The sequence below is a fragment of the Mustela erminea genome, chromosome 4 (genome assembly GCF_009829155.1).
Source record: "Mustela erminea isolate mMusErm1 chromosome 4, mMusErm1.Pri, whole genome shotgun sequence".
Classification (NCBI taxonomy): Eukaryota; Metazoa; Chordata; class Mammalia; order Carnivora; family Mustelidae; genus Mustela; species Mustela erminea.
The window spans coordinates 15,542,513-15,557,932 of NC_045617.1; the positions used below are offsets into that span (position 1 = coordinate 15,542,513).

Consider the following 15,420-nt stretch of genomic DNA (forward strand, 5'->3'; position numbering starts at 1 on the left):
TTGTAGGTTTCAAATGTAACATTTCCCGATAAATCTAGCTTCTCTACTTTTCCATCCCAACACACCTGCAAACCGGCTCTGAGGACTGCTGGGCTGGTTAGTCGGGAAAACTGGTATTCGGGTTTGCATTAATTTTATTTCCCTCCCGTAAATTACTGAGCTGCTTCTGATTATGTACCTCTTACTAAAAACTGGGATATCCAAGGAGAATGAATGCAGTGAAGAGGCTGAAAATAAAAAGAAACTCCAGGAGTACCAGATAGTTCTATGGGTGCCTTTCATTAGTTCCGGACTGGGGAATGCCTCCATGATCAATGTTAGGCTCTGAATCCAAGTTAAACACAGGGAGAAAACAAGGAGGCTGGAGACGGAAGCAGAGGAGGAACGGACCAATATTTCACCAATCCCTAGAGAAAACGAAAGATCAATATACCGATCGTAGGCTGGACCCCTAAGCACTATAAGCACTGTCTTCTCGGTCTGTAGAAAAGAAAGAACCAACATGTGGGGGCATTGATAACCACAGGTGAAAACTTTAACTCAGTGATAGAGATATCGGAAAATGTTATTACTCAGCCTATTACTACCCCAGCCGAGGTCGATTTCATGTGAAGTAGTTTTATATTTATGCCAAAAATAAATCAGCATCAAACTAGAAAAAAGATCCTGTCAGCCAACGGACTTGAACCTAGGCGACCCTCTGCGATAGAAAAGGAATGGCATTTTTATGAGTCACGGAGCTTCCCCTGCCTCGTCAATCTGATAAACCGTTTCTGGAAATCGAGAGTGCTGCCGGTCACCTTCCTTTCCCCTAAAACACGTCACACCGGAAGACAGGGACGTTTTCTCTCCTGCTGGACAGACGCATGTGTAGCTGGCTTCTGGACACCGGGGAGGATGAGGTGGTCACGGAGGAACCAGGCGGGCTGCTGGGGTGGGGGAAGGACGCTGGTGGGGGCCGGTGCGGGGCGGAGCCGGGGGGGAGCCTGAGCCAGAGGAAGGCATGCTGGGCAGAAAGCAGGAAACTGTGATGCAGAGACGAGGAAGGGCAGTGGGCAGGGGACCTAAGCTGGGTGGGGAGAGGAAACCAAGCTGATCCCCAGGAATGGAGCGAAAGGAGAAACCACGTGGCCGGCTGGGGAAGGAGAGCCGTGGGCAGGAGGCTGGTTCATTTCAGGTGCTGGGGTGACCAGGGCCAAGGGGTAGGGAAGACAGAAAGGCTGTTTGCAGGACTCAAAAGAAATCAGCTTAGAATTCTTTATTTGTGGGGGTTGGGGTGGGAAGGCAGGGGAAGCGGAGAAGGAAGGCACAGAGTGAAAAGGAGGGGTGACTCTGTAGCTTCTGAGGGTCCGAGGGAGCTCCGCCTGATCTCACGGGACAGCGAGCCCTTTCCCTACGTCACCACTTATCCACGGCATTCAAAGTGCAGCCCGGGGAGTGAATGTTTAATTTTTTCACTACGTAACTGGCCATAAATCTCTGGAAAATGTGGGGAGCGATGCAGTTGATTTGAACCTACAAGGTCTGAATTAATTCACCTTCATGCTTCACGGAGTGGAGCAATTTCACAACACGGAGGAGAGAACACGTCCCCAGCGGAGCTGGGGAGTAACTTCGTCGCTGACCTGACTCGGATCCAGTGGAAACTAAACATTCGGGACATACTTTCACAGTAGAGGGAGGAGAATGGAAAACAAAGCGAGCTTAACTGAAACAGGAGAAAGAACAAGACGGCCAGGACTTCGGCCAGGACGGCCACCATCTACTTTCTCATGACCCCCCTCCCGCCCCCAGTCCAGTAAGTCTCCACCCAGCATGCGTTGTGGACGACATCACTCACTTTCCAAACATACTCCGGCAGCTTCCTGCTGTCCAGAGCCCGGTCACTCCACGTGGTCACCTGGGCAGAGATGGGGCCAGGTCAGGTCAGAGTGGCAAAGAAAGCCACACCAGTGCCCACGAACTGCTTGCTTTACCACTGATCTTTCCGACCCTCTTCCTTAGACAGACTTGTACGCCATGATGGGCTCACGCCAGGCCAATCCCAGCAGGAGCAAAACACGCAGGAACACACAGGCAGTGCCCACGATCACTGCTCTGTTCCAGAAAGAGCGCAGGGCCCAGAGAGAAGGGTGTGGGAAGGGAGAAGGGAGCTTTGACTCGCTGCATCTTCTAGTACCCCGCGCCCCCTCCCGGGGCCAAGATGTTTTTCTCTGCTTAGCAGTCTGTGAAGCGAAAGCACTCAGTCTATTTCTGTACAGATTCAATGGGCTGCTCTGCTTCTCAGAAAGGCTCTACCTGGCAGTGATCATCACATCAACGGCCTAGGACATCTTAATCCCTTCCGAGTGAACCGTGAGGCTGCTTAACCCCAAGATTCTAGCCATATTCTCGTCCCTGAGAGTCATCATGTCCTAATTTTATGCCCCATATTTGTCAATAAAGAAGATTCCATATTCAAGAGGACCCCACTACAGGAGGGCTTCTAAGTTCTTCGGGAGGCTCAGTGTGGTACCAGAGGACAACAGTCAGATACACTGAAAGCTAAAAACAAACGGGAGGAATTCACAGGTGTTGGGATACCTCGCCGTGCCCGCTGTTTGGACAGTGCAGGGCTGTGGGAGAATGTCTGAGAAGGAAGGACATCCTCATCCACTCTCTACCCCATGACGGTCGCCAAGAAGAGCCCTCGGACAAATGAGCACAGAAAACACGATCTTGCGTTTCGGTAGCAGAACCTGGGGCCAGCCGGTGTGAGACAGAACCAGACAAACCAGACTCAGGAGTGCATTTCTTACGGGAACATCCTAGGTCTTCTCTCCTTCCTTCATGTCTCAACTCCGGTGTGTAAACACTGCAGGACAGCTGTGATGGGCAAGGTAATGCGACCTGCCAGATTCCACCTGCGGCACACGTGTCCTGACTCCCTGGAGAAACATTGTTTCCAAGTACTTTAAGTTCATCACCTACCTATTTAGTGTATTCAGTTTTTTTTTTTTTAAAAAGATTTTATTTACTTATTTGACAGAGACAGAGATCGCAAGTAGGCAGAGAGGCAGGCAGAGAGAGAGGAGGAAGCAAGCTCCCCCCGAGCAGAGAGCCTGATTCAGGACTCAATCCCAGGAATCTGGGATCATAACCTGTGCCAAAGGCAGAGGTTTTAATCCACTGAGCCACCCAGGCGCCCCTTCAGTTTTTTTTTTTTAATAAAGATTTTATTTATTTATTTGGGAAAGAGACAGAGCATGAACAGAGGGAGCAGCAGAGGGAGAGGGAGAAGCAGATTCCTTGCTGAGCAGGGAGCCTGACGTGGGGCTTGATCCCAGGACCCTGAGATCATAACCCGAGCCAAAGGCAGAGGCTTAGCCGGCTGAGTCACCCAGGCGCTAATATTTATTGTATTTTCATATTATAAAAGGGACATATGCTCAATGCCGATACTGAAATAAGCAGGAAAGTAAAGAAAAAAATTATTTATAATCCAGCCATTTTGGTATCTTTCTAGTCTTTTTTTATGTGGGGTGTAATTTACTTCTCAATAATATCATGGCACATACTTCGCTTACAGGCTAATATTTTTATGTCATGAAATTTATGCCACATGATTAAAGAGCCCTTGTAAATTACAGAAACTTAAAGACAATATCAAAACAATGTGACCAGAAGACAAAGACCACCTACTAGATTTCTTTTGGCCCAAGATTGTTTTGGAGAAATGTAATAAGCTATTAGGTTTATTGAACACCATAAACCACAAGCTTTGAAGGAATTCTGGAAACATAATGTAACAGGATAATCTGTAGAACACAGGGCAGGAAAATCTTGAAAACAATTTGCTCTTTTCTTCCCACATAAAAGATCTGTATTCACCAAACTATTTCTTACAAGGAGATGTACTAGGTAGTGATGAGCTGGGTAAGAATCTTGTACTATTTGTAGCTTTCATTAATAAGCCAGAAATAGGGACACCTAGGTGGTTCAGTCATTAAGTGTCTGCCGTTGGCTCAGGTCATGATCCCAGGGTCCTGGGATCGAAACCCACATGGGGCTCCCTGCTAGGTGGGAAGCCTGCTTCTTCCTCTCCTATCCCCCTGCCTGCGTTCCCTCTCTAGCTGTGTCTCTGTCAAATAAATAAATAAAATCTAAGAAAAGTAATAAGTCAGAAATTATATATAAGTATGTCACTAAAGAGAACCAAGAATACAGATGGCACTTAGTAGGAATGAAGACTTATTTTATGAAGGAAAAATTAGCTAGAGACAGATGGGAAACACTGAATGAGGTTAGTGTGGGAGCAAAGGCCTCAGAGTCTGCAAGCTGAGTAATCCTTGTACTGGGTGTTTCCATCCAAACAGCTCAGGGAAGTGAAACGTCCTGGTAAAATGTCTCTGGCAGTTAATGGTATTTATTATCATATTGTCGTCGTGTGTAATAAGTCAATAGAACATGATGAAATATTTAAATGGCAAAAAACATCAGCCTGTAAGTAAAGATGGTGGGGGAGGGCAGGTTAACCAGTCCATTTTTCTTACCAAGCTAAATGCGGAGGAGGAAGACCGAGCTCCCCAGCATTTCACCGCATGGTCGCTCCACATCAGCAGATGCTGGGGCTGGAGATGTTTATTGTTGGAGGACAGACTTGTTTTTCTGGCCTCCTCCCCTTACAGACCTCCTGGGGAGCCAGGGGGTGCTTCTCCTTTGTTCTCCAGTCCACAGCTTTCGGTACTTGTAGGGTTTCTTTTGCTAGGGTGTCTCGGAGGACCCATCAGGGAAGGACTTGAGCTCATTCAGCTCCACGGGGTGGTATGAGGGACTGAGAGAATGAATGGACACCGCAGGAAGAATGAGGGCGGCCTCTGATTTTGGGGCCTGAGTTTGGGCTTCCCTTCCGGAGCGGACAGATCCGTGTTTCCAAAGTACTCTAATAAGCACACGTGTCGTGATTTAGAGCAAGAGTGACTCACGATGCTAGAATTTTCCCACCTGCAGGAACCAGCCCCTCCGGCGTCCCTGTTCCCCTTGCCCTCGGTCATCTTGGCAGGAAATTACTCCGCTGTGTCTCCCGCACGGAGGATGAACGTTAGAAGCATTTCAGCGGACTGTGGCAGGGGCCGCAATGCGGTCAAGTAAAAGTAAATACCAGCCCTTATTAGGCGATCCTGGCCTCCCAACGAGCATTTGCCCTGATCCATGAGCAACTTCCCGCTGGCATGGAAAGCCGACCTCTAAGGCCACCGCCTCCACGTGACCATGACCGTTTCCTGACCTCCAGGAACTTCTTTAGTCAGACACCACTTCCTCCCTGGCTCCTCACACTGGATTGTCTCCCTGATGTTCCTGGACTTGCCCTGAGGCGGGGGCGCCACACGGTGGCAGAGGGCTCTCTTCGGGACACCCCGTGCGCCCACGGCCAACCCCCAGGGACGAATCCACACCGTTTTCCTGCGTTCAGTGCCCTACTCGGGCAACAGTGGTAGCTCTAGAACTCCGATGTCCCAGAACGGCTCTCACAGCCGCGGATGCGGTAGTGTTGCGATGGGAGAGGACCCACGGCATGCGTTTGTTTAGTGACCAGAGGACTGTAAATTATATGATGATTTTTAGTTAATGACTATTAAACGCTCAGAGCTATTAAGGTTATTAATTAATGGTTCCTAATTTTTTTTTAAAGATTTTATTTATTTGACAGAGAGAGAGAGAGAGATCACAAGCAGGCAAAGAAACAGGCAGAGAGAGAGGGACGGAAGCAGGCTCCCTGCTGAGCAGAGAGCCGGGGCTCGATCCCAGGACCCTGAGACCATGACCTGAGCTGAAGGCAGACGCTTTAACCCACGGAGCCACCCGGGCGCCCCAGCTTGTTCCTAATTTTTATACCAAACCATTTTCTTTCTAATTCAGTTCCATCTACTTCTACTAGCTGTAGGCTGCCTGAAGTGGAAGGCTTCTTTACTTGGGGAGTTCCCAAAGTGCTGAGCACAACTGCTGTAGGCAGTTGGATGAATGAAGGAATGAGTAAATGAATGAATGAATGAATTTGTTGGGTGAGCTACTGTGGGGTTCTCAATCTGTGGGGTATAGAGCAAGACAGGATAGATTTGGAAGGAGGCTGATTTTCTCCTCAGTTCTGCACGCCCCTCCCCACGCACGGCCCCCTGTCTCTTGGTCTTCCAGTCTCTCTGGGCTGCGCTCTCATTCCTAAGCAAAGGCCTTCACTGACCAAAGCTCAGGAGACTTTCAGCACTAAGGAGTTGCAATCACTGAGCCCCCTCTAAGCAACATAAAGGCAAGCTCTTCTCACTATCCATTTTTGTTAACTGAGGTATAATTAAATTATACTCAATAAAATCCATCCTTTTTAGGTGTGTAGGTCTGTGAGTTTTGACAACGGTATATAGTCATGGAACTATCACTACAATCAAAATAATCAAAATAGAGTATTTCTATCACCCCAGAAAATTCCCTTGTGCCCATCTATAGTCATGCCCCTCCTCCCTTCTGGAACGTCATTCAACACCCATAAAATTTCAACCCCTCTCCCTGTACCAACACCGTTACTACACCTCCCACAGACTCCTGTGGGATTCCCTGGTCTCCCCACTAGACCTTCGACGGGGCCTCCCACACTCCTCGGAGGGCTCTGTAAATGTAGACATTTTTAGAGTATTGTCCATCACCCTCGTCTCGTTTCTGTCTTGCTTATCCTTGCTTCTCCCCTGTTCAACATCTGCCTTCATCTACGCTCTTATGACTCTCAAGGCCTTCCTTCCTATTGCTTTCCTCTGAGGGTTGTGCATTGTGTCTGTATTTCTAACAGAACCATCACCACTTTATATATCCCATGAGCCCTCGCAGTTCTCCACATCCAAGCCAGACTTAGTTCCGGCTCTGTCCATCTGCCTCCTGCCATGTTCCTTCCAGGAGTGACGGCACCATCATCCCAGGCAAGCTACAAGTGTCCCGTCCCACGGCCCCATGTGTAGGTGGCTACCCTTACATGTGTCTTGAAGTCGCCTCTCTCACTGTATTAGCTTCCATGATCCCAGTGTTGACTTGGATGAACTCTGGCTTCAACTGGTATTTCCCTGGTTCTGGCTCTCAGTCCTCTGAACATGGTCCATCAGCTGCTAGGGCTCTTTTTCTAACATAAAAATCAGATCACTTTCTTCTTCTTATAAAAAAAATACAAAATCCCAAAACAAACACCAGAAACCGTCCAACAGTGACTCCGCAGTGTGCACAGGAAAAAACCCAAGTGCCCATGGATGGTAATCAAGCTCTGGAACAGCTTGGCCCTGTCCTGCTGTCCCAACATTTCTCAGCCTCCCTGACCTCTCCTACCCCAGCCACACCGGACTTCTCTGGGTCTGGCGTGTACTTTGGTGCCCTTGAGTTGAAATTCAGTGTTTCTCTAGGTCAGAGGTTGAGGCTTTTATGAAGTGTTCTCGACTCCCTTCGAGGGAGTGGAAACACACCCTCCTCTCCCTCCTCAGTCGGAAGCTGCTTTTGCTGCTCCTGTGTGGAGTGCGTTCGAAATGCCAATACCACACTTTCTAGATGCCTCTGTGGGGGGCAAACCTGTGCTCCTCACATGCCTCTTGGCATCTCCACGCCTCAGATGTAATGAAGAATTCCAGAAATGCTTACTGAAAACATTTTGCCCAATATTAGATATGTAAACATCAAGGCAAAAATTCTGTACATTTTCTGTACTTTTGTTTACCCATTGCTTAGTTACACCACAACAGAGCCACACGGCTTATTAACATTGTTCTCATGTTTCCTGCTTGGACTTGGATCGATCTGTGACAATGACAGTAAGGATCTTCATGACTTAGAATGTTTTTGCTCTAAATCTAATCCAGGAGCACTCCAAGAATGAGAAGTTGGATTTTGGCCATTGATGGTTACCAGTGGAAGGTAAGGTGTGGCCATAATGCAGCATTTTATGTATGAAACCCAACATCATCGATTTTAAGTGCTTTGATAAATTTTCCCATGTTTGGTTTCTCCCTTCCATCCATTAAAAAACTGAAATAACATAATCATCATCCTATACCAATGCAATCCCACCACACTGTTAAAAATGAAAACTCATTGAACTCGCTCATTTTCTAAGGCAGAGCGTCCCACTTAATGTGCTGCGGAGGAAGGCAGACGGTGACCGGTGATTTTCCCAGCCTTGGGAGGTGTCTGAAGTGAGCAGTCACCTCCATTTTTCTGACCAGAGTAAAATCTTATCATTTTGAGTATAATAAAGTGAAAAAGGTCCAGAGACACTAGACTAAGCCACGCCACTGTTTAAATATCAGGCTGAATTATACCAAGTTATTCTCTTCCGAGTTCTATGAGGGGAATCAGTTTTATGACTCAAGAGATCCCGAACACCTGATCTTAAAAAAAAAAAAAAAGAAAAAGAAAAACCCAAACCATGACGCTAGAGGAGTTTTATATGGCGGCAGAGAACATTTAGAAAAATAGCAAATACTATGACGTCCCAACACCTGATTTGCTAAGTGTAGGCAGAACATAAGGATTTAAGGCATCGCACAACACAGCCTGGGGAAGGCTTTTGGAGAACGTCACTCACCGTTCCAACCAAAGGGTAGATGAACCCCGCGCCAATGCTGGCCCGGACATCACTGATGGGCAAAATGAAATCTCTGGGTACGCCTTTCTTATCAGGCTGGTGAGACAGAGAAAGGTGGGTCTTGGCCATGCAGATGGGCAAATTTCCAAATCCCTGTGAGAAAGGAAAGGAAACGTGTTCACTGAGTGCAAACCAATCTCCTCCATGTGTTCGACTTGCAGCACACGCCGTCCCTGAGGCTCAGCTCAGGCACGGGCTGGGTGCTGGTTCGCTGAGCACCGAGATGGGACGAACCCTCACCTCCACGTGACCGTCCCGTGGTTGAGGGTGTCTATCATTTATTTTGGAGAATTCTCCTTAAGGAAGGTGGAATGACGTGTGTGTTTGGGAGAAAGTATGGCTATTTTCAGGCAAAGTAGAAGCAACAGCAGCTGTCGAAACTATTTCCACGGATATTAATATCCGGGGCTCAGCAAGGTAATCTGGAGAAAGGCCCATAATGAGGCTCTCAGTCACGTTGTTCACTCATTTTTGGAAGCCGCCACGAAGCAAAGGGTCCCTTTGTGTTGGTTTATGAATCATGGCTATTTGATCTGTGGTTACATTATATGAACAAAGATGAGGTCACTTTTTAAGCCTCTTATTTTTAAGGACCAAAGGCGATGCCTGACCCAGAGTTCCAAAGGTGAAAGGGCAGGAAGTCACATGTGGGTCTCACAAAAAGGACAGTGTCCTCGCAGCCTGGTTCCGATTAAAGGGGACATAGTGTCCCTTTAGAGATTTTGTTAATTAACGGCAACCACACTCTGGACACATAACTTTTAAGGAATATTCCCTCAGTAGACAGGGATAAAAGGAACACAGTCTTCAGAGGTAACACATGCAGACTTTCTTATGATTCAGTTTAAAAGTATTTGGACGATTTTAGGATATTTTCATTTGGGGGATGGGGCTATTCTTTTTTTGGAATGCTGGCACCCTCTCATCTCATGATCAGAATTCTGCTGGGGGACAATCACAGCTGCTCCACAGAAACGGGGGCAGGAATTGTGCGCTTCAGAGATCACTCAACGACTGAAATAATTCGAATTGATGTAGGTTTCCAATTTAGTATTTTGCCAGTACAGATTTTTTTTTTTTTTTAAAGATTTTATTCATTCATTTGACACATAGAGATCACCAGTAGGCAGAGAGGCAGGCAGAGAGAGAGAGGAGGAAGCAGGCTCCCCGCGGAGCAGAGAACCCGATGCGGGACTCGATCCCAGGACCCCGAGACCATGACCTGAGCCGAAGGCAGCGGCTTAACCCACTGAGCCACCCAGGCGCCCCCAGTACAGATATTTTAAAAAAAAGAAAAAACCAGTATGGTATATACTAGCACCATATTAGTTCACATAGAAGTTTTTTAAGACTAAAAATAAAAGGGAATAAACTAATGTTAGAATAAATAATAGTCCTTAAATATTATTTAAAACTCATGGAAAAAAAAGACTCATAACAAGGACCTTACTTTACTCATTTCATTACCACACAAGTGCAGTTTCACTGTGGACTGAACCAGTGTTTAGAACAACTCTGGGTAATTATTTATTTTGTAAAGATTTATTTCTTTATTTGAGAGAGAGAGAGAGAGAGAGCACGCACATGTGCATGCAGGGGGAGTGGCAGTCAGAGAAGGAGAGAATTTTAAGCAGACCCCTCACTGACCGTGCAGCCTGATGCAGAGCTTGACCCCATGACCCTGAGATCATGACCTGAGCTAAAATCAAGAGTGGGACACGTAACTGACTGAGTTGCCCAAGGGAATTATTTCTTTTTTAAAAGCACAAGCTGAGGGCATACGTGGAAAATTCTAAGAAAAAACAAGTTGCTGACCATTTTACCAAACCTGGGAGAATATGCTGGCCAGCACTGGTAGTATTTAACATACTATCAAATATGATTTACAAACAGGACTTAGGAGTTGGGAATTTTAAAAAGTAGATCAGTGCTACGCCTAATGAAGCCCTTGGAAGTGCTTTGATTTCTATCCTATTGTGGCAAACCGGAGGGGGCATTTGGGGCTTGCGGTCGCTCCAGTGGGGGTAGCTGAACAAGCTGGAGTGGATGTAGTTCCTGAAACAGGTTCATTTTTGGACCAGACTCAGGCTGCTGAGACCCGGTCATCTTGAAGCTGCTTGCCGATTTGCCTCTGTCACTCTCTAGAGGTAGAAAGATGACCAAACCTTCACCTTGGGTGAACTATCTCAACACCAAGCCATGAAACACTTGCATAAAAAAAGGAACACTGAACACCCCCATCTTTAAATGCTGCACGATGACTTGCCTTCCCTCGCACTGTGTTAACATTTTTAAGGCAGTAAGAGCCCTGCAATGAAGAGGAAGCACTACAGGTCATCCAGACCTGACGCCACAGCCACACATCTAAGAAGTTCAATGTTTCTGGCTGAGCAGGAAGGACTAACCACCAATCACATGTCACAGATACGACCCCACCCATATCAGACACTTCGTAACCATATAAGTCAATGATGTATCCATCAGAGGGCACATGCCCTCTCCATCACATTCTATTTATAGTCAACAAACTACCCAAGGATGTTAATTCAATTTTTGTAGACCAAGGAAATTAAGCCACATTCAGCTGGTGAGACTTTTAACAGTCCTCACATCAAGGTGAGTATTTTTATTTTTTTTTAAATTTTATTTATTTGACAGACAGAGATCACAAGTAGGCAGAGAGGCAGGCAGAGACAGAGGGAGAAGCAGACTCCCCCTTGAGCAGAAAGCCCGATGCGGGACTCGATCCCAGGACCCTGAGAAAAGACCTGAGCCGAAGGCAGAGGCTTTAACCCACTGAGCCCCCCAGGTGCCCCGAAGGTGAGTATTTTAAGAGTCCGAGGAGAATTTTTTCCCCCCTGAAGTATAACTTTTACCTGTTGCGTGTAACGATCTATTTTGGATTGTGCCTCAGGAGACAGTTCGATATCTTTGGCTCCGTACACAGTCTGCGCAATGGTTCTTATCTTTTCTACAATTGGAAGCTGCAGAAACACAAATGACAACAAACTGTTAATGTTAATCTGGTTAAAGAATTGAGGGAAAGCTTAATGAGCTTTTCTGCAGTCATTAAAATTTCCTACCAGATTTTGTCCTCAATAACCCTGGAAGCAAATACTCTTTCCTCTATCGACCTTAAAGTATGAAGAAATATCAAGAAGCTTTAGATGTTCACTTAACCCAAAAGCTGCTTATCTAGTTAATCATTTTTATCTATTGCATTGTTTTTTTTTTTAAATGTACCTTATACTATAGTTTTACAAATAGGAGCCTCGTAAATAAATACTTAAATGCTGGTGTTTAAGTATATTTTTTTGTGAGTAGGAATGGGCTGATATATGTTTTTTTAAGATTTTATTTATTTATTTAGAGAGAGAGAGAGAGCGCAAAGAGCAGGAGCCGGGGCGGCGGTGTGGGAGAGAGAGAATCTCAAGCAGACTCTACAGAGCATGATGCTGGGTTCAAACTCATGACCCTGAGGTCATGACCTGAGCTGAAATCAAGAGTCAGATACTTAACCGACTGAGCCACCCAGGTGCCCTGGAATGGGCTGATGTTAAATGTGGATGTGATGACTTTAATGGGAATTCAAAGGTTGGACCTAGTGTCACTTTAGCAAATTATGAGAAATCATGGAGGCTGGGAAAGAATCCAAGAAGGCTAGATATGGGCAAATGAGTGTATGGGGTAGAAAGAAACAGCCTTCCATAATGCTGGACCAGAAGCCCGGATACAGAGAGCTGGTAAAATACTGCAAATGATCTGGAGAAACAACAGTGGTTCATTCGGAAAGGGATTTGCCAGAGATAAAGTGACTCTTATTTATGCAAATCACTTGACAAAAGCATTCATAATTTCACTGTGCAGAGAACATACAGAGGCGTCACACAGTTAGTGGATTTACTGTTTGCGAACAGCTATTGGACCAAGTGCCCGCTGGTGGAATGAATATCAACCAAGGGGCAGAAATCTTCCATGGCCTTCTCCAAAACGCTGCCCATGAAACACAAACTTGACTAGTTCCCTGCCCTCAGCTCCTGGAGACCGCTTATCTACCTTCCATCTCTCTGAATTTGGCTATGCCGGCGACCTCATACAAGGGGAATCAGACAACATTTGTCCTTTTGCATTTGGGTTATTTCAGTGAGCATGAAATTCAAGGTTCATCCACGTGGTGGCCTGTGTCTGAATTTCCTTCCTATTCCATTGTACGCATCCACCATATTTTTTCTTATCCATTCATCCACCACTGGGCACTTGTGTTGTCCCTACCTTTTCACTGCTGGGAATGACGCTGTGATGAGCACAAGGACAAATACCTCCTTGACACCAACTTCCAATTCTTTTGGGCATTCAGAAATACACATTTTTCGTCTATGACTAATGTTTATTTGAAAGTATTTGGGGAATTTCGAGCAGGTGCCAGACTGACTTTGTGAGCTGTGTAATTACGTTTTTTAAAATTCCCAGAGGAAAGTTGCCGCCACCCAAACATGACAGATGACCCAAACACAAGGTGTAGAAGAGCAGAAAAGCACCGGCTGCATGAATCCTGGTTGGGTGGTTTGTTTCTCCTCCTCACCTTCAGATGCCAGACCTCTGTGCTTCCCAACAAGTACTTGTATCTGCCGCCTGTCATTCCAGACTTTTGATGCCCTGCCCCCAGTCTTGCTCTGCCTGGAGAAGATGAGGGTGCTCCCCTGAGAGCTCTGGCAGGCGCACTGCTGTCCATCGTGAGTCTAAGAGGATGCACCCCCCACTGCCCGGTGTACGTCCTGCAGCCCCGTGCTGGATAAATCAAGTGATCAGTGGACACAACTAGACATTCCAAGACCAAAACCCTTCCCAGACTGCTACTGCAATTCTTCTTTTTCACTCACGCGTACAAGTGAATATAAATAAAAAGATGATCTTGGTTAATATATCTTTTGTTTTTAATATAAAAATTAAAAAATGCCCTGATAAGGCAGCTCCCATCGCATACGACATATTTATATTATGTCCGTAGGCAAGGGACTTCCTGCTGTGCCTCTGCTCACTTTAGGGGGGAGGTGCAATCATTAAAGAAAAAAAGAAGAGCCAAGCTCACCCTAATGATCTTGATCTGAACATGATATTCACTTATCCTGCTTTGTTCTAAATGGCAGTTTTAAGAAAGCAAACAAAGTGGTAAAATAAATCATGAATGCCCATGCATTAATCACTCCTGGCTTTCCCTGACTGTAAGTATTTACCAACTTCTTCGTTCACCACATCGTTTGGCCTCCCATCCCTAAGGTCTAGGAGAGTGACCTGCGTGCAGCAGGCGTTCCACAAACCTCTGCCGAATGGCTAACGTACATTGACTTCAAGCGCTTTCAAGGTGTTACAACAGGCGAAGGACTTTGGGCACTTCTGAAACAATGTACTTCGGACGCGGCGGGGACAAAGACACATCACATAATTGTGACTGAAGAGTGTGTGTGATAAAGCTCTGCATAAACACTACCATGAAAGACAGAAGATGCTGCGGCACAGGGGACGGCAGGGAAATCAGCAAGAGCTGCTGACATGCACAGAGGTAGTCGAGTCACACCTGAAGGACAGGAGAGGTTTTAAGAAGCAGTGAAAGGAAAGGTTACTCTACACTAAGGGAAAGGCACACGGCGTCTTCTGGAAATAGGACTGTTCTTTGTGTACTATGCACAATTGCTTAACATGTTAATAAGCCCCTTCACAAAGTCTCGTGTCGATGCTAGTATCTTTGATCATTTTTGAACTAATGTCATGTTAAATCTTCATCTTCACCAAGATCATAACTCTGAATATATTGTACATTTATTCCCTCCCAGACCTCTTGAATGTATATTTAAGAAATGGAAACACTCTGGAACAGAGGTGTCTGATGGCAACTTTCTGTGATGGTGGGATTGTTCTCTTTTTAAAAAATTTTTATTTGAGACAGAGAGAGAAAGAATGAGCAGGGGGAGCAGCAGAGGGAGAGGGAGAAGCAAGGAGCCTGATGCAGGACTCGATCCCAGGACCCTGGGATCATGACCTGAGCCAAAGGCCGCAGCTTAACCGACTGAGTCACCAGGCGCCCCCATGATGGTGAGAATGCTCTATATACATGCTTCTCAGGTCTAGTAGCTTGCAGCCCTGTGCAGCTACTAAACAGTTGAAATGTGACAAGTGCCACCGAGGTCATAAATTCTTAATTTTAGTTAATTTAAATAACCACCTATAACCAGTCGCTACGGCACTGGACAGCACAGATCTGGTAAATAACTCTGACCAATTGTTATATTGCTGCCAACCTCCTGCTGAGTAGGTACACTGTAAAACAGCTGAGTGACATGGACTTGGAGCATGTAGTGACCTCACGCTTCATTATATTCATTTTGTAGCTATGGGGAGCCTGGCTCATAGAAGCGGAGTTGGTCAAAGTTAGACAGCATATCTTTCTTAAGTCTAGGAGACTGGCTAGAATTATTAAATTATTATTTTTAAAGATTTTATCTCTTTATCTGAGAGAGAGAAAGTGAGCAAGAGCATGAGTTGGGGGGAGGAGTGAGGGGAGAGGGAGAAGCAGATTTCCTGCTGAGCAGGGACCCCTCCCCCCAACCATGGGACTCGATCCCAGGACCCTGAGATCATGACCTGAGCTGCAGGCAGACACTTAACTGACCAAGCCACCTAGATGCCTCTATTAAATTACTGAAAACCTATATTTTAGTGAAATAAAACTGGTCTACAAATTCCAGAAAATGTTTTAAAAATGTTTAAAATGTTTT

General features: G+C 46.0%; 1 protein-coding gene across 3 annotated transcripts in view; it reads right to left on the minus strand.

Moving 5' to 3' along the window:
- The window catches only part of MTHFD1L (methylenetetrahydrofolate dehydrogenase (NADP+ dependent) 1 like), a 186,457-nt gene that overhangs the window by 43,544 nt on the left and 127,493 nt on the right, over window positions 1–15,420 (minus strand). For all 3 annotated transcript variants that reach the window (XM_032338740.1, XM_032338743.1, XM_032338741.1), the window contains 2 exons: window positions 11,524–11,631; window positions 8,588–8,740 (listed from right to left, as the gene is read on the minus strand). In XM_032338740.1, coding sequence (XP_032194631.1) covers window positions 8,588–8,740; window positions 11,524–11,631 — 261 coding nt within the window. The remainder of the gene's footprint in view (window positions 1–8,587; window positions 8,741–11,523; window positions 11,632–15,420) is intronic.